Here is an 18,920-nt window from a genome sequence, read left to right as displayed (position 1 = left end):
TTCTTTGCTTGTTGCTGTAGCAGAAACAGCAGAGGGAGCAGAAGGACATTATTTTGTGCAGGTCCTATAAAAATAGCAGTTAATATTTTGAGAAAAAATATTTCTCAAAACAGAAGGATTTTTAAAAACATACAAATATTGAGACTCCTGGGATCATTGCCTGCAAGATTGCAAGGGTTTTTTGTTTTGGTTTTAATGATACAGTGCAAGATCCTTCAAATTTCACCTTTCCTGTATGGGGGATCTTTTTTATTTAACTGCAAGACCGCCATGTTATTTAATGGCTAAGTGCCGTGATACTCTAGTCTGAGGCCCCAGGAGCCACAAGTGGCCCTTCAATGTGTCTCCTGTGGCTCTTTGCAACACATGATATTAAAACACTATGTGATTGGTTAATAATTAAATCAGGATGCTTTTGCTATGTTATTATCTAATTGTAGTTGATAAAATAATAATACTTAGTCAGAATAACCAAGCAAAGATATATAAAATAGTAAATGAAACAATGAATTCTCTCTACTCTGGCTCTTTTGGGTAATGATGATTGCTAATTTGGCTCCTGAACCACTGCGGGTCTGAGTATCACTGGCCTAGTGGATACAGCACTGGACTGGGACTTAGGTGACCTGTATTCTATTCTTGGCTTCGCCACTGACTTGCTGGGTCACCTTGGACATGTCATTTCACCTCTCTGAACCTCAGTTTCTCCCTTTGTAAAATGGGGGTAATGATACTGACCTCCTTTGTAAAGCTCTGTGATCTACTGATGAAAAGCTCTGTATAGGATGTAGGTATTATTCCTCAAGGCAGAATGGTGGTGGGTGGGTCAGATTTTAGATCTAAATTACTTGGCAGTGAATTTTTTAACACTACCCAAAGGAACTCTAATTTTATGTTAAAGTAATGGGCAAGAGAGTGGCCGAGCCCTATACAGGGTGCAAGGAGCTTTCTGATGGCTGTCATTGTAGTCTCGAGGGTAAGTGTTGCTGCCAATTGATCGGGAAGCTGCACCCTGTCCAAAGATGGTATAACCGCCATGCTCCTCACTGAGGCTCAGTGCCTCGTTGGTGCGCCTGCCCATCACTCCTCATTCGGCTCCCTTGTGCTGAAACATTTTACCCAATTGCAACTTAAAACCACAAAACCCAGGAAATTCAGAATTAAGGCTGAAAAAGTCCCAGATGTCTTTACTTAATTCTTTTATGAGCAGGTGTTGCAGAAGTCTTGAGCACTGGGTAATGTTCCTGGTTGTAAGTATTGCTTGAGCTGGGCATGATGCGTGATTTAAAGCATGGTCTATCAGTAGTTTTCCTCTTTCATCTTAGAGTTTCCTGGCTTTTGTGGGTTTAGCACAGACACTTAATGATATTTCAGCAAATTAGGTTGTTCTGTGGTTTTAATTTTATACAAAGTCAGCTCACTTCAAAAGCCTTTTACTGCTATGTACATCCTGCCAATAACAGCAATGTGAATTCGTCAAAATTGCTGGTCTTGCAATAAAAAAAATTGACCGAAAACCCACAAAGGTCTTGATCAGTGGTACAAAAGTGCCTAGAGCTTTGGATAATACCTTATTGACTTGAATTGAGCTATACTGATTCACACCCGTTGAGGATTTGGCCCTTAATATTTATAGGTGGATGGGGAAATAAGGATCATGTTCTCAAAAACCATATGAAGCCTTTATATTTAGAAAATAAGAATGGATGGTGTAACATCCTTACAAAAGGGAGTGTATGAACCTAGAAAAGTAGCTGGCAAGGAAAATGACACCTGAAATGATACCAACTGTCTGAGACAGATACAGGAACTGAGAAACAGTCAAACAAAATCCAGAGCAGTGGAAGTGCAGCCTGCTGCTAAAACCGAAGGAGCTACGTCATGAGTCTTTAGTTTTGCTTTCTGCTATTCTGCCCAAGGGGCTCCTCCCCTCTAAGGCTATCACTGGAGGAGTTATATTGAAGAAGAATCCTGAGCCAGACTTAGGGTATGTCTACGCTGCAATTAAACATCTGCAGCTGCCCCGTGTCAGCTGACAGGCTCAGGCTGCAGGGCTGTAAACTTGTGCTTGACATTCGGGCTCCAGCTGGAGTCCAAGCTCAGAGACCCTGTGAGGGGGAGAGTCCCAGAGCCTGGCTCCAGCCCAAGCCCCGACATCTACACTGCAATTTTACAGCCCCACGAGCCAGAGTCAGCTGGCGGCCCAGCCATGGGTGTTTACGTGCTGTGTAGACATACCCTTAAAGGCTTGCCTGAGGCTCTAGTCTCTGCAGTCAGCAAGTTTATAGGGTGAGATGCCAGTATGTAAGTGCTGAGAGTAGCTTTTTCTGTAACTGGTGTTTGTTGTTTAGAAGTGCTGTCACCACTTAGACAATGTTCATTCTGGAGTTTCTGGCTTCTCTACTGGTGAAGGTGTCTTTTTAAAATGAATACCACTAATAATAATCCTTATAGAACACTTCTCATCCATAGGTGTCAAAAGCACTTTGCAAAGATAGGTGAGCATTATCGGTCCCATTTAACATATGAGGAAACTGAGCACTAGGGGCCAGATTCTTAAAGGTAATCAGGTGCCTAAAGATGCAGACAGATGCCTAATGGTATTTTCAAAAGTGTCCAAATGCTTAATTCCCAATTCCCATTAAAATCAATGGGAGATAAGAGTCTAGGCTCCTATCTGCATCTTTAGGCACTTAAATACTTTTAAAAATCTGACCTGAGGAGATGAAGTAATTTACAAAAGGTCAAGAATGGAACTGGGAACATAAGTCTTCTGATTTCCACCCTTGTGCTTTATCCATTAAACCTCAGAGCCGTATCCCTTAATTTAAAAAAATACTAATAAAAGGGCACTGTTGGATTACAAATAAAAGTTGTAAAACCGTGACCTGTATTATGAAATAATTTAGATTATTAAGCATGAAAAAATGAAAGCATTTACTTTTTCTTCATTCCTGTTGATTTGTTTAAATGTTGCATGCTGTTCAGCCTATAAAATATACTAGACTAGTCCATTTCACTTTCTGAATGGTCATGCATTAAAACAATGCAAATTTTTCATTGGTTGAATTTTTTTTTTAAATGAAATATTTCTATTGCTTTTTAGATTTTGTGAAATCTTGTCTTTATAAAAGTGAAATTTGGGTCCCAAATGAACATCATGCTGCCCCTTTCACAAGGAAAACATTTTTAAAGCCTTGTTCTTACCTAACTGTGTCTCTTCTTTATTCTTTTAGTTATAAGTGTTTCACACCACAATTTTGGTCAAAATAGTATAGCAGCCTTATCCATGGTAAAATTCCACAGTACATTATTGATTTTTCTAAATATATCTTATACTTAAATGCCCCATTATCTAATTAGTTTAGATAATCAGGCTCCTGCTGTAATCCAGAAATATTTTCTCCTCTCTGAATGCTTATACTTTAGATTGACTGACTGACTGCAGTTCATCATTTCAATAAGCAATTCAGAGGGGAAAAAACACCCCCAAAATACACTTTCATGTATTTTTTTCTGTATTCTCAGAATTATTACCTATGAGTCTGAAGTTTTTAGATGGAAGTTTGTACACAACTAATGGGAACAGCTTTAGACTGAAGCCTTCAGACCATCTTCATGGCAGAACATACTATAAAGCCCCAGCATTTGGAGGATTTGGCATCAGGCATCGGTACATCAGCTATGAGTAGCTCACCTACTTCTGGAGAGGCCCTGGAGAAGTATATGGCTGATGTTTCCTCTAAATATATTTGTCCTCTCTGCAAAATGTTTCTGGAGAATCCAGCACAGGTGCCATGTGGTCACAACTACTGCATGTCCTGCGTTGAATGGTTATTAAGGTAATCCTATTATACTGAACGTAGTAACTGCGATTAGGTAGTATCACTACGGCCCTCATGAGCAAAACTGACCTGGAACTAGATCCAATATCTGCAAAACTGTCTCTGTTGGGGAAAAAAGATATGATCTCAGAGCCCTGTCGTACAAATCTCATCCCACTGAAGTGATCCTTACACTTGTGAACTACTCATGTTAGTGAGAGTTAAGGGATTAGGCCCCTTGTTGGTAGTTTTTTTTTTATTATTAAGATACCACATTATATTTCTCAGCATCCCTAAGGGGTTAGATGATGGCATGCTTTGAACTGGATATTGAGTCAGGATGGGATTTTGACAATTGTCAAGGTGATTTAGGAGCACAACTTCCATCGGCTTTCATTCATTCAGGCTGACAGCCAATGAGACTTACTACTTTTTATTTTTGAGATCCATACTTGGAGAGAGGGAAAGAGAATGAATATTGTATTTTAAATTTGTTACATCTCTGGAATTGGTATTTACATAAATGTGATTAAAATATCTCCTTTGTATGAAGCAAAGACCATGACTTGATCAAGACTGGGGATTTTTCTTTTTTTATTTCTATTTGCATGAAAAATTGCATCAATATCTATACTTCTTTCCAAAGCAAATATTCCTATTTGATTAGATTGCAGACACAGTTTTCAAATATGACCACCTCACTAGGATGTCCAAAATATAGAATTTTTGTTACTCAGAGCCTAAATATGTGGCTTCTCACAATATCACATTCCCCTTATTTCCTTGTTGTTTTTCACTGACCCATTTAAGTCAGTCTCATTTTAAATTGTTCACTGTCTGATTACAGGTTATGGAATGCAAAGATGTCATTTTGTTTTGGCAATCAGGTTCAATCTTGGGATGGTGCTGTAGAGAGGGGCCTCAGGCACAGTTCAAATTTGGACAAAGTTAGCATGTGTGTTTGGATCTAGGGTTTGAATTCTGCTTCTGTCTAATAACAATAGTAAACCAGTGATTTATATAAGGGAAGAGGTGGGGATTAAGGGGAACCAGAGAAAATCTCTCTCCCTACCCCACCCCAGTATCTGTTTTCTGGCCAGAGAATGCAATTAAAATGAAGAATATATAGGACAGCGTGCTCTGTGCCCCCAGTTTCCCTTTTAGTTACCCAGGTACAATCGTACTGACTTCATGTGATCTATGTGAAATTCACAGGGGCGGGTGAGGGGAAGTCATATACAGCTCTTAAAGCTGCAGAATGAGTTAAATATATTCAGCAAATGACAATGCAAGGCATGGAAATAAGAGCTATATATGACTTCCCCGCACCCGCCCCAGTTAATTTCACATAGATCACATGAAGTCAGTGGGATTGTACGTGGGTAACCAAAAGGGAAACTGGGGGCACAGAGCACGCTGGCCTATATATTCTTCATTTTAATTGCATTGGCATCTTTTTCAGGGAGACAGAAACATTGTGAAGATTCCATGATGGCTCAGGTTCAGTCCCTTAGAAGAGCTTGATTGTGTTGTTTGAAATGGCAAAAATGGCCTAAAAATGGACAACTGCAGTTTTCAAAGCCTTGTTATAGGTGGGAAAACTTTTCTCAGAAATCTCCAAGCAAACACCAGTACTCTGAAAAGGAGGATCAGGGGCTCTTAGAACCCAAGTATTAATTTATCAGGTGGTCTTGTAAATGATAGCAACAACTGGGCACATAACCAATCAACAATGAACTGAAAGGTGGTCATTGACTTGCTTATGAGGCGATTCTGTTGTACAGAATACAGTTTTCCAACCTTCTCATATTTCTATGTCTCCTGGTGGACAGCACAGGCGTCAGCAAATTCATGATACAGCTTGTTAATTTCTGCTCACCATGGCTAGAACCCCAATCTGGAATGGCCCTGAAAAACCTGGTTTGTTAGCTGCCTGCTAAATCTAGTATAATTTATGGCTTCTTGGCATCACCAAGGGTATGATTGCTTAGACAGCTGGCCAGACTTCTGTAGGCGTAAGTGAAGATATTCTGGTCATGAAGAATGAGGAACTTCTTCTTCAGCATCTCTGCAGCACATAAAATCACAGACACTTTTTTGGCCCATGGGGAGCTGTTTAGTGATATGTTTTTAATGCTTTGCTTTCTAAGCAAAGCCAAGATATTTTTCCTTCTTTAGAAAGTTTGATGGTACTTTTGTGGGAGACCCAGTAAAAGGAAAGGATGACAAGAGTCTCATCTTCCCATATGTCCCATATGTATACCCATGCCAAACCTTACCTTGGGGAATTGAAAGGTTGAATGGACTAGTAATGGAAGGTTTCACCTCTGGGTCACCCTTCATATCCAGCCTGGTAGTTATCAAAAGCATTTATCATGTAATGGCTGCTTGATGGTGAGCAAAACAAGTTTGGATCTCAGCCCAGTTTCCAGACAGGTGTCCACATTCTAAAAACCAGCATCAGAACTGACATTAAATGGCCTCCTTCTCGGTCTCGGCATGAAGGCAGCCTGACTCTGCACCCCAGAGGTCATTGCTTTATGCTAGGATAGAATCACATTTGCATGGCTACATGGAGAATGTTGTAGTGCCAGTGCCCATGCTATACCTGTTCTATGGATAAACAGAGGACTTTGTTCTGCAGGGCTATCACTCCAGTTCCTTTCCATGGATGCTGAACTGTCACTAATATATATTTTAATGCTTTGCTTGGTTGTTGCAAACAGTTCCAAATCATGCCAGGTCTGTACACTGTATACACTGTAGTAGCTGTGCTCAAGGCGGAGTGGGCCCAATCAATCTCTAGTATAACATGTGTCTGATGAGGTGGGTATTCACCCACGAAAGCTTATGCTCCAATACATCTGTTAGTCTAATAAGGTGCCACAGGACTCTTTGGGCTGGTCTACACTGGGGGGGGGGGGGGGAATCGATCTAAGATATGCAATTTCAGCTACGTGAATAGCGTAGCTGAAGTCGAAGTATCTTAGATCGATTTACCTTGGGTCCTCATGGTGCGGGATCTACGGCCGCGACTCCCCCGTCGACTCCGCTACCGCCGCTCGCTCCGGTGGAGTTCCGGAGTTGACGGGGCGCGCTTTCAGGGATCGATATATCGCATCTTAACGAGACGTGATATATCGATTCCCGATAAATCGATCGCTACCTGCCAATACGGCGGGTAGTCTGGACGTACCCTTTGTTGCTTTTTACAGATCCAGACTAACACGGCTACCCCTCTGATAGTATAACTTAGTTATCAGGCTTGAATTTTCCCCTCAGTGGTGGTAGGCGAATGGCCAAATTCCCTTTTCACTGGTACTAGTGAAACCCAGTTGATTCGCCGATAAAACTGAGAGGAGAGTGTGGCCCAAAGTATGAATTTATATGAGTTTTTAGTTTTCATTGACTAGCTGCCCAAATTCAATGACATTTCCAAGAGTTTTACTTTTAAAACTGCTTTTTTTCCCTCTCAGAAACATCCCTGATCCAGACTGTTTACTGTGTGGAGAGAAAATAGTCACTGATGATGCAATTTTTAACTTCGGTTCTGTGAGTAATTTTGCTCATTAATCCCCAAAGCTTTTCTAAGAAACATAAGAAGAAAACTCTATATCCCAATAATACTAGGATATAAACTCAAATGGCAGAGAGAACCGCAATAAAATATTTGATGGGATTGTCTAAGCAGTCTGCCTTTGAATGCTCCTTTTCTATTTCTGCAGTGTTTAATGTGTTGCTGTGTGAGTGTAACTGGGTATTAGAGACTTATTTCTCTCATATGGGTGATGACGACTATGCTCAGACACCTTACTCCTCTTCCTTCTTCACACGTCTGATTTTAAAGCCTAAGAAACACTGACTCAGCCATCCCTTCTAACATGGCAACCTAGAAAATGTGTATAAAGCATATTGAAATTAATATATGAAAAGCACCACACACTATATTCAAATAACATTATGACTGTGGCACACACAGCTAAAATATCAGTTAACTACAGGTTCTGCCCTTAACTTGCATTGTAGGTAAGCTCTGCAGGGGACTAAGATCACTGGGCCAAATTCAGCCCTGGTGGATGTAAGTGCAACTCCCATTGTGTTTGTGTGTGTGTAATGTGATAAACAAGTCTATATTAAATCTAGCTGTCATCTCATGGAAACAGATAATGTTGAACATTTCAATCAGCACACTAATTTACCTTTTCTCCTCACATTTGTGATACATGAATAAGCCAAATTATCAGTATTAGGAATTATACATGTAAATGTCTGGTACACTGTAAGAACAGCTTATGTGGACTCAGTATGATGATGACAAGCTTTGAGGATCTTGCGGAGTTTATCATATTATATAGGAAAGTTACAACAGTAATGTGGTTGCAGTACTGGGAATGAGATGATCTGGATTCTATTCAGGTTTCAGAGTAGCAGCCGTGTTAGTCTGTATCCGCAAAAAGAACAGGAATACTTGTGGCACCTTAGAGACTAACAATTTTATTAGAGCATAAGCTTTCGTGGGCTACAGCTCACTTCTTCGGATGCATATAGAATGGAACATATATTGAGGAGATATATATACACACATACAGAGAGCATGAACAGGTGGGAGTTGTCTTACCAACTCTGAGAGGCCAATTAAGTAAGAGAAAAAAAACATTTGAAGTGATAATGGAGATATCCTATCCTATCCCCTAGAACTGGAAGGGACCTTGAAAGGTCATCGAGTCCAGCCCCCTGCCTTCACTAGCAGGACTAAGTACTGATTTTGCCCCAGATCCCTAAGTGGCCCCCTCAAGGATTGAACTCACAACCCTGGGTTTAGCAGGCCAATGCTCAATCAAGATAGCCCAGTACAGACAGTTTGATAAGAAGTGTGAGAATACTTACAAGGGGAGATAGATTCAATGTTTGTAATGGCTCAGCTATTCCCAGTCCTTATTCAATCCTGAGTTGATTGTATCTAGTTTGCATATCAATTCCAGCTCAGCAGTCTCTCGTTGGAGTCTGTTTTTGAAGTTTTTCTGTTGCAAGATAGCCACCCGCAGGTCTGTCATTGAATGGCCAGATAGGTTAAAGTGTTCTCCCACTGGCTTTTGAGTATTATGATTCCTGATGTCAGATTTGTGTCCATTAATTCTTTTGCGTAGAGGCTGTCCGGTTTGGCCAATGCCCCTCTGCCATGTACATTGAATAAGGACTGGGAATGGCTGAGCCATTACAAACATTGAATCTATCTCCCCTTGTAAGTATTCTCACACTTCTTATCAAACTGTCTGTACTGGGCTATCTTGATTATCACTTCAAAAGTTTTTTTTCTCTTACTTAATTGGCCTCTCAGAGTTGGTAAGACAACTCCCACCTGTTCATGCTCTCTGTATGTGTGTGAATATATATATATCCTCAATATATGTTCCATTCTATATGCATCCGAAGAAGTGGGCTGTAGCCCACGAAAGCTTATGCTCTAATAAATTTGTTAGTCTCTAAGGTGCCACAAGTACTCCTGTTCTTTTTGTGGATTCTATTCCTGGCTCTGCCAACAGACTTGCTATTTGACCCTGGGCAAGTCACTATAAAAAATCTCCATCTCTGTTTCCCCTTCTGTACAATTGGGGTAACAATGTTTACCTATTTTACAGGGTGCTGTGAGGCTGAATTGATGATTTTTTGTAAAGTGCTTTGAGATCCACAGATGGAAGGTGCAATATCATTTGATAGATTTTTGGGTTTTTTTGAGATAATTACATAAATCTCAAATACAATACAAAATATCTCTTAAAAATCTTAGAAGACTGCATTTTACTTAGACCAGCACATTTCATGGGTACTGATAACACAAATGTTCTTGATGCATTTGCATTCTAAGCAAAAATACATGCTAATGATTAAGACTGTTAACATGATATTATGTTGAAAGAACTAAATAGCATGACTATGCTGAGGCTGGCCTGAAAATACAAGGCCCGTTATTTGTTTTTCTTATCGCGAAAAAGTTTTCTCACTCCTCACCTGCATTGTCCGTATTTCTGAAGCGCTGTGTGCTGCCTCTGAGTATTCTGGTTGCACAATGTAAATTGCAATCAGATCATATATAATGTTATATTCTACATCATTCTCTTTATCAATTTCAATCATCCTACTGTGCTACAGATAAAACCAGATGAAGTCAAGAGCAAGGAAATTGCAAGATTTACAATCAAGGGTCTGAGGGAGGGTTTTCTTCAGTCTGGACCACTGGACCCAGATGAGGTAAGTGATTATTAAAGTCAAGAAAGGGCCATATAAGAAATAAGAATATAGATTATGAGAAGTGACTTTGCAAGAGCAAGAACTTGTTTGCAACAGAATCTTCTAACCAATCTATATACATCTGGGCCAAATACAGTAAGTTGTGCATTGGAGAGTTCTGTCAGGACCAAGGGAAAGAAATCCTCCCTCAAAGCCCGTTCATGGCCTCTATTGAAACTTCACGGTTGCAGTAGCTTCCTATAACTCCTCTAGACCATCTCTGCAAGGGGAATATGGAGCATTAGAACCCCTGGCCCCACGACCAAAAATCTATATGCTGGAGCATAATGACTGTCACAGAACACAGCTCCATTGTGCACAATGATCCTTGCATAAGGTTTAGCATTGTACATCCCATCCCCCGCCCACAGGGGCAGGATTTGCCATGTAAATAGCATTTAACCTGACAACCCCCATCCCACCAACACTACCACATTACTGTGTTCGTGAATCTTTTTGGCAGTATCTATAGATCTTAAAAGGATTGGAAAGAATTATAATCTGCATTTTGCAATAAAGAAACTGAGGCATAGAGCAGTTGTGTAATTTTTTTCCCAGGTCACACAGTAGGTCAGTGGCAGAGCAGGGAAATTAACCAGTCTCCTGATTCCCAATCGGGCATCCTATCCACTGGACTACACTACCTCCCTAAACAAAAGGAAGGAAGGAATGGAAAAAAAACAATAGATGGCTGCCTAAAGCCATTTCCCCTTTATTTCAAACAGGCTCAGGAAAATGGCAACTAATTTATTTTAAGAATCAACAGATCAATACATCTTAATGCTGGAGTGCTAATAAAAAGCATCTACAGCTGAGGGAATTTGGAACTTCTGAGCAGCCTTAATATAGCTGAAACCGTGGTGACAAATATGACCTTCCTGATTGAGTGTTAGTTGGATTCTGTGGTCCTATTCGCAAGTCTAATTTCTGAAATGAAACTTGGGGCAAAGTTTTCAAAAGCACCTGACATTAGAACTGAAGTCTTGTTTTCAAGGTGACATATGCACTTAGGAGCATAAAACCTCTTGTCTTTCAATAAAACGTAGTCTCCTAAGGCACTTAGGGCATGTCTAGAGTGCAGTTAAACTCCTGCAGCTGGCCCGTCTCAACTGACCCAGGCTCAGGGGCTTGGGCTACGGGGCTGTTTAACTGTGGTGTAGACATTTGGGCTTGAACTGGAGCTGGAAGCCTGGGCTCCAGCCCGAGCCTGAACCTCTACACTGCAAATTTACCTCAATCAGCTGACCCAGGCGAGCTGTGGTTATTTCATTGCAGTGTAGACACACCCTTACGCCCTTTTGAAAATTGTACCCCCGAGTTTATAGTTCTGCTGCCCCTTCAGGATTAATGTAATTGTCCGGCATTGACTTTTTAAAAGTGCTAATCTTGGTAGCTTTCTGTTTTTACCCAGAATTTTCTCTCTAAATGCATAGTAAAGCCAGTGAGCCATTTAAAAAAAGCACGGATCTGAAACGTTGCAAATCTAGGGGAAGTTACCTTCCCAACAAGAAGTGTCGTCATCTTCAGCTCCATTTAGTGCAGGGGGAACTAGCATGCATCTCTTCATGCATTCAAAATGAGCAAATTACATGAGAAAATTTCCATAGTCTCCAGCTCGTTAAGCGAGAAGAGGAAGGCTGAGTGATTTCAGACATTATGACATTATCCCAAGAGATTCTGATCACCAGCCATTCCCAGTGACTTCTAGGCTATGCCTACGCTATGGGGAATATAGCAGCATAGCTACAGAGATATATTATGCAAACATAATCCGATAGTGTAACGTAGCCTACAGCAGTGGAAGGGGTTTTTCTGTCACCACAGGAACACCACCTCCCCGAATGATGGTAGCTAGGTCAAAAGAAGCATTCTTCTCTCATCCTAACTGTCCACACTGAGGGTTGGGTCAGCATAGCTACGGCGCTCAGGGGTGTGGATTTTTTACACCCCGGAGCACCATTGCTATGTTGCCCTAAATTTTAAGTGTAGACCAGGCCTTAGTCAATGAGGTTGTGGGGGTGCTCAACGCCAGGATTGGTCCCTTAGAGAATGAAATATTCTGTCAAATTCAGTGGCCAAAGTGATCCATTTGGATTAGGAAATGCAAATTCATTTTGAAACATATCCTATAGTTTTACTCTTACTGGGGACACTGAACATCAGAGAGACTCTTTTATATCCAGAGTTACATAAAGTATTTTTATGTTCCCTGGTTGTTTTATATACAGGGTGTGCAAGTCTCCAGATATCAGAGGGGTAGCCGTGTTAGTCTGTATCCATAAAAACAACAAGGAGTCCGGTGGCACCTTAAAGACTAACAGATTTATTTGGGCATAAGCTTTCGAGGGTAAAAAACCTGAAGAAGTGGGTGTTTTACCCACAAAAGCTTATGCCCAAATAAATCTGTTAGTCTTTAAGGTGCCACCAGAAGTCTCCAGATGTTTCAGACTCTGAATCCCAGCCCTAGCGGTTCCAAAGAAACAGGCATTTGAATGTGATAGTTTTGTACTCTGCCCAAGTGCCAACCTCTGCATGCATGATTGCCAGTCTACCTATGTATTACAAGTAGTGCACTGTGCCCGGAAGGCTGTATAAATTAGTCAAAATTTCTTCTTGCCTCTGATAGAAAGCAAATGACTGGACTTGATTCCATCAAACTTGGCAGGATGACTAGGATGCTGTATAAGCAGGATTTTTCTAAAAATCATGCCCCACTATACCAGCACATTAAAGTCAAACTGATTTCTAAAATTTAAAAAAAAGGTGCTTATAGTGATGTGCACTGATCTCTGTAAACAAAGGGTCCCATTGAAGATAATGAGGTTGTAAGAAAGCAGAATTTGGGCCATTTGTTTTAAAATCCTTATTTTATATATTTCTAAGATAGCTTAAGAGTGAAAACTTTTTCCCTTTGTCTATTTAGACCTTTCGAAACTAGTTCACACTCAACTCTTTTGGCAGATATGTTAGGCTTGAATTGGCTGAATTACTGAGCTAATAATATCTCTAAGAGTTAATACAACATAAGCCTCTAAATCCTCATTTTGATATCCTTTTTTTTAGAACTTCCCCATTTGTATTTTAATGTCTTATTAAACAGATAATTCATTCTGAGAGGTTTTCATACTGGCACATTCAACAAGTTCATCTACTTGGCCTCGAGTTAATATACAACTGATTAGACCAAATTCCACCAAATTGTGCCTAGTGACATATGAAACTTGCACTCCGTGGTATATTCATGAATGTTACTCTGCTGGGTCTAGCCACTATGACAAATCAGGGACGAGAAGTCAAACTTCCTCCCACTCTTTCAGTCTTTGCTCATCCAGCACTGCAGAACGCATTTGTATATTTAACCACTTTCTGGCTCCTCCACAGATCAAATTAGGATTAGCACAGTGCCATATCAGAATTTTTTTTGAATTACAGAATCTCCTGCAATAACAAAAGAAAAGGATGTGATCCGATAGCAAGTTAACAGTCACTACTTTTTAAACTAGCATATCTTTACATGACTATTGTCATTCCTTCTTGACTGATCTTGAAATACATGTCATGACCAAGTGCCAGTTAAAGGATAAAATTGCTTGTCTGAGACAGTAGGGTTCAAGTTTAAGCTACCATATCATTTTTATTTTGTTGTGATGAATCAAAAGGAATCTGAGACCATCTGGAATTAAGAGTAGGGTGACCATATTTCCCTATGCTGAATATGGGACACGTAGTAAAATTACTCCTTCCAACGACTTCGATGGCAATCAGTCAGAACTATGCAGTACAAATGTTCAAATTAACATCAAGTTGACTGAGCCCTGGTTAAAGAGAAATACTGCATAGTTGGATTCTTTTTATTTACCTTCTTATCTTTAAGGCTTTAGGGTTCACACAGGGAGCGGTGACACAACACACACACACTTCTGTACATCTCTCTCACATGGGGGGTGACCGACCAACCCACCCCGCCCTACCTGGCACTCTCTGCCCCCCATGCCTGGCTGAGCCCTGGGATGGATCCGCCTCTCCAAGTACCTGTCGCCACATCTTCCCAAGGCAACACGTGGCGGGGGGAGGGGCAGCACATAGGGTCACATGCCCCCTCACCCCAGATTTTTGCTAGGGTTGATACCAGAATGTGGCCAGCAGCAGCCCTTCGTCACTGTGCAGGAGGGAAGGGATGGGAGCTGCTTCCAGCCGCGTGGGGGAGGAAGGGGAGCTTGTCCCTTCCTGCTCGCTTGCAGTGCGCAGCCAGTGCTGGCAGGAAACAGTTAGGGTTGGGGGCTGGGGCCCTGCTGAGAGCCAGAATGCCGCGGGTGAGCGGCCAGCTTCGCGTGCTGCAGCTTCGCCCTGCCACCGGCCTTGCACACCCATCCTCATCGTTGGCCACTGGACCCCGCCACTCATCGCGGGCAGCTGGCAAGCAGGGATCTGGTCAGCACAGTAGTGATGGCGGAGGGCGGGAGACAGAAAATACAAGACAATTTGCCTGTTTTTAAGAAAAAGTTGGGACGCCTGCAGGAGGGCTTAAATACGAGACTATCCTTTTAAAAACTGGACGTCTGGTCACCCTAATTAAGAGAAATGGCCACCTTTTCATTGGTGTCTATTTCTCCAGGCTATTGGGTCAATGCAAAACCAGAACAATGCACCATGATTCTCTTGTATATATGTGTGATAGAGGCAGCTCTTCGGGGTAAGCACGGTCAGTTTGCTTTCCCAGTTTGGAATCAGATAAAGTACAGCCATGACCTACTGCTTCCAATTGTTTGTGATCTCACCTTTGTATGTCACTTTTGCTCTCCCACTCCTAGAGGTTGCCTCCTCTGCCTTGTGACTGTACCGGTGACAAAGTGTCTGTCTAGCTATTCATAGGTGTGTCCTACTAACTATCCATCTGTGGTATTTATAACCATTTATAACCTTGGTATTTTTTAGCTGACTACACTATCCTCCCCCACTACATGAACCCCCTTTATCGTCACACTCTCTGAAGACCTTGGCCATGCGCCAGTGTAAATATAAAAGAGATTAGTAATGTTTGTCGTCTGCTGGCCAAAAGACTCCTGTAGCCAACAAATAAACTGCACTGACTGGAAACTCCACAGCACACTGAATACTGTTAATTCTAAAATGTCTGTAACTAGGACAATGCTGTTATAGGGGGCAAGGTCAGAGGTTCAAATCCACAAAGCTGCATCTGTAATCCAACCCCTGGGCATCTTTCTGCCTAGGCTGCACTTCTCAATATTTCCCACTGTAACACTCCTGCTAGTTCCTGCACCACCACAGGGATGACTCTAGCCCTAGCACTCTGCTTGGGCTGAGCAAGGAGCCTAGCTGTACTATCTGGCCGTCAGGGAAACGACCAACCCGGAGAAGGGTGTGGATAAAGCCCCTCCCCTTTCTTATACCAGCCGGAGTTAGGCAGCAGTTAACTGGAGGCAGCACATGCTACTCCTTTAAACACAGGAGCCTCCAGTGTTCCCTGTGGAATTTTGCCTGTCTTTCTTATATATAGCCACGGTGCCCAAGCCACAATCACTTGAGTGCTACAGCCCCTCTTCCTTCCCTGTCTCCTCTTGAGGCTGTGGCTGCAAAAGCCAAAATCCATAATGGGCATTACTTCAGGGAAATACGTCCACTTCCCAAAGCTCTTATTTCTTTGCCTGACGCTGGACAACTGCATGTGCAAGACTTCACCAAACATGCTGCTCCGGGTTTCTTCCAGGATGGCTCAATTTCTTGCATGGTCCTGCAGTAGCATAAAGTGTGAATCATGTGATTCAGAGGCTGTCCTAGTAAATAGGATTCGATGACTCGTGAAAGAAATAGGGTTCAGAGAGTTGGGCACATTCCAGTAGTTCTGTGACTATATAACTTTTCTGCTGTCCATGTCCCTGCAATAAATAACAAATCACCTACCCACCTACCTCTTTTTAATTTTTTATTCTTCTCCCTTTTGGTAAAATCAGTCTTGTATTTTACAGTGAAATAAGAGAGGTTGCTAGAGAACAGTCCAAGGTGATCCTGCTGGTGGTTCTGTGCATGCTACCTTTATAGCACTTCCAGCCTGTTCATGCAGAGATAAGAAGCTGGAACAGAATATTAGACACTGTTTGTCTAGCTGCATGACTAATGTTAATGATTATGTTTCAGGCTCTCCTGTGTATGTGTGTGAGAATAGGTCCTTCAGGTAAGACTACAGAAGCATAGTTTGGACGTTCATGGCACTTTCTGGAGAATAGAAGTTTGCTCCAGTATTCTGGTTCTCCACTGCTTTGTAGGGAGCTGTACGCGGTTACTGCTGTCTGCTCCAGAGCAGGCTGTGTTTCACTGGTGCAATGTGAAGTTCTTTGAACTCCTTTGGCTGAAATTCAGCTCAGTGTTGTGGTCTTCAGTAGTACTTAGGTCTTGTGCTACTCTCTGTACAGGGGGGAATGTTACCACTTTGTGATGAAACCACTATGTAAAATATTATAGTATCCTTTATTATTCTAATTCTTCATTTTATTTTCTTTACCAATTAGAGCTAAGCAAATAATTCATAGTGAATAATCTATTCAACCCATCATGTAGTCTCTTTCTTCTGCTCATGAACTGTCCACGAGTACCTTACAAAAACCAAATAGTTTCTGTGAATAATATTTGGTCAGTAGATGGTGTATATAAACAGTACATAATCAATGCTGCAATGTTTAGGTTGCACTAGACACATTTATATGGTGTTGATTCTGTACCCTGGCTAGATGAACATCTATCTTAGAATCAGGGCCCCAGTGAAATTCCTTATGTTTATAAGATCAGAATTCACTTTCCATAAATATTACCAAATTGCTGTTTCCACAAACCTTCCTGCCAGTAAACTCCTTCACAAGAATAGTTGCAGGAATGAACACGAAAGGTGAGTGAACTCAGACTAAGCAAACTATTTTTTTTTATTTGAGTGAATAGTGACAAAAAAGTTTGGGAGGTATTTGCTCACCATCTTTAAAGGCAGACATAGCACCACTATGTTACAATCATTCTACCACCAAAGGCTGCCAGCTCAGTGTTGCTATCAATCTCTTGTTTCATTTGATTTCACCTATAGACGCTTATCTACAGGCTGTCCAAATTTTAATAACTATGTATGTCTGTTGGCAAAATGTTTTTTAATCTCCTGTTGGAGTCCTACGTCAGAACCCACTGAAATTTGGCAAGGACACTAGTAATTTTCCAGTAAAAAAACCAACTTATTGGAGTTAACATATGCTTTCAATTTTTAAGATATTTAATAATGTTTTCACCTCTAATTAGGAAAAATATCTGGTTTTGGCTTTTTCACTCTCTTGGGAGCTGAGAGTTTGGTTTTGCCAATTGCCAAGTCATTACAATGTTCCATTCCCTGTGATAAAGGCTGCTTTTCAAGTTCGGAATGAATTTGGATACAAATCTAAGCAGCAACTGATTTCCTGGCGAACACTAATTTAACTCAAACCCCATAATCTACATGAAAGGAACATTCAAGTTTAGACCAACAATACCAGAGAAATTCTAAATAAAAACTGCCACATCCAGCGCTCTCTCTACAGTAGTAGGCAATATACTTAATATACAGGTAGCTATTTACCGATAAATAGTTATATTTACCAATATTGTTTAAATACATACTTTCCCTGCAGTGCTGTGGTTCAAATTAGGATTCATTTATTTATTTGCTAATCAGTAACTAACGTCCCAAACTAGGTGGTTTGTTTTTATTACAAAAAAAAATACAAAAATAAAATTACACTACATGGGATGCATTTTGAATCAGCTGAGATATTAAATCACAGGAATTGGGGGTTACAATGGAAAATCAATTTACTCTTAATAACAGCAGCCCTGCTGATGCTGGTAAAATAAAACTCCAAGAGAAACAGAAAGACTGGGTGTCTGGTTCTAGTATGCTATAAGTTGGTTTCAAGGAATTTCGCTCTTGGACTTGCATTGTCTAGCTTGGCCTTACGAGAGTAAACACAACAGTGCATTCTTTTCCCACAGGCTATTACAGTCTCTAAAATGTATATTGAAATGCTATGGACCACATCCCCAGCCAGCTAATGTAAATAGGTGTGGCTGCATTGATTTTAATTGAACTGTACTTATTTACACCAGCTGAGAATTTGGCCCTGTAACTAACTTTTCTTTTACTGATTTACAAAAACACAAGTAATTTGGAAATCTCTTTTGAATGGAAAACTTTTTCTTACAAAACTTATACATACATACAGGGTCATATCCTCAGCTCTGCTATTCCATTTTACTCCAGCCGGGGATCTGACTTTCAGTATACACACACCACATGTGGGTTGCTCACAGCCATGTAATACACTGCAGCGCTATATGACAAATGCATTTATCATGCACCTTTGATCTCACTCACACTCTACCCCCGATCCATCTCTGCCAGAGTGTGAGTAGCTCTTGAATAGCCACTATTTTATTTACTTATTTCTAAAAATCAACCTGATGTTTCTTTCCCAAATGAGAAATTTCTCCTCAAAATTACACCAGACAAGGCCCACAATGGGGAGTATTCAGTCCTGGACCACTGACAGATTTAAAGTCCTAAAAGGATTATAAATAGTTTCTATACCGGTTAGCTTGTGATGTATCAGACCTTAAGATCTTCATATTATTATGTATTGAAAAGCTGTTTTAGCAAATGTTTCCCATTGAGGGTTGGGCCTCTTGAGACGCAGCATGTCTTGTGGCTATAGAACAGGACTGGCAGTCAGGAAGCTGAGGTTCTGCCACAGACTTACTGCATAATCTTTGACAAGTCGT

General features: G+C 41.0%; 1 protein-coding gene across 1 annotated transcript in view; it reads left to right on the top strand.

Moving 5' to 3' along the window:
* TRAF1 (TNF receptor associated factor 1) overlaps window positions 1-18,920 on the top strand; it is a 63,672-nt gene that overhangs the window by 768 nt on the left and 43,984 nt on the right. The window contains exons 2-4 of the mRNA XM_005299457.5: window positions 3,529-3,842; window positions 7,301-7,376; window positions 9,975-10,073. Of these exons, the coding sequence (XP_005299514.2) occupies window positions 3,619-3,842; window positions 7,301-7,376; window positions 9,975-10,073 (399 nt within the window). The 5' untranslated portion in view covers window positions 3,529-3,618. The remainder of the gene's footprint in view (window positions 1-3,528; window positions 3,843-7,300; window positions 7,377-9,974; window positions 10,074-18,920) is intronic.

This window comes from Chrysemys picta, chromosome 18, assembly GCF_011386835.1.
Source record: "Chrysemys picta bellii isolate R12L10 chromosome 18, ASM1138683v2, whole genome shotgun sequence".
Classification (NCBI taxonomy): domain Eukaryota; kingdom Metazoa; phylum Chordata; order Testudines; family Emydidae; genus Chrysemys; species Chrysemys picta.
The sequence above is the reverse complement of the archived record's forward strand: the minus strand, read 5'-3'. Positions and strand labels throughout refer to the sequence as shown.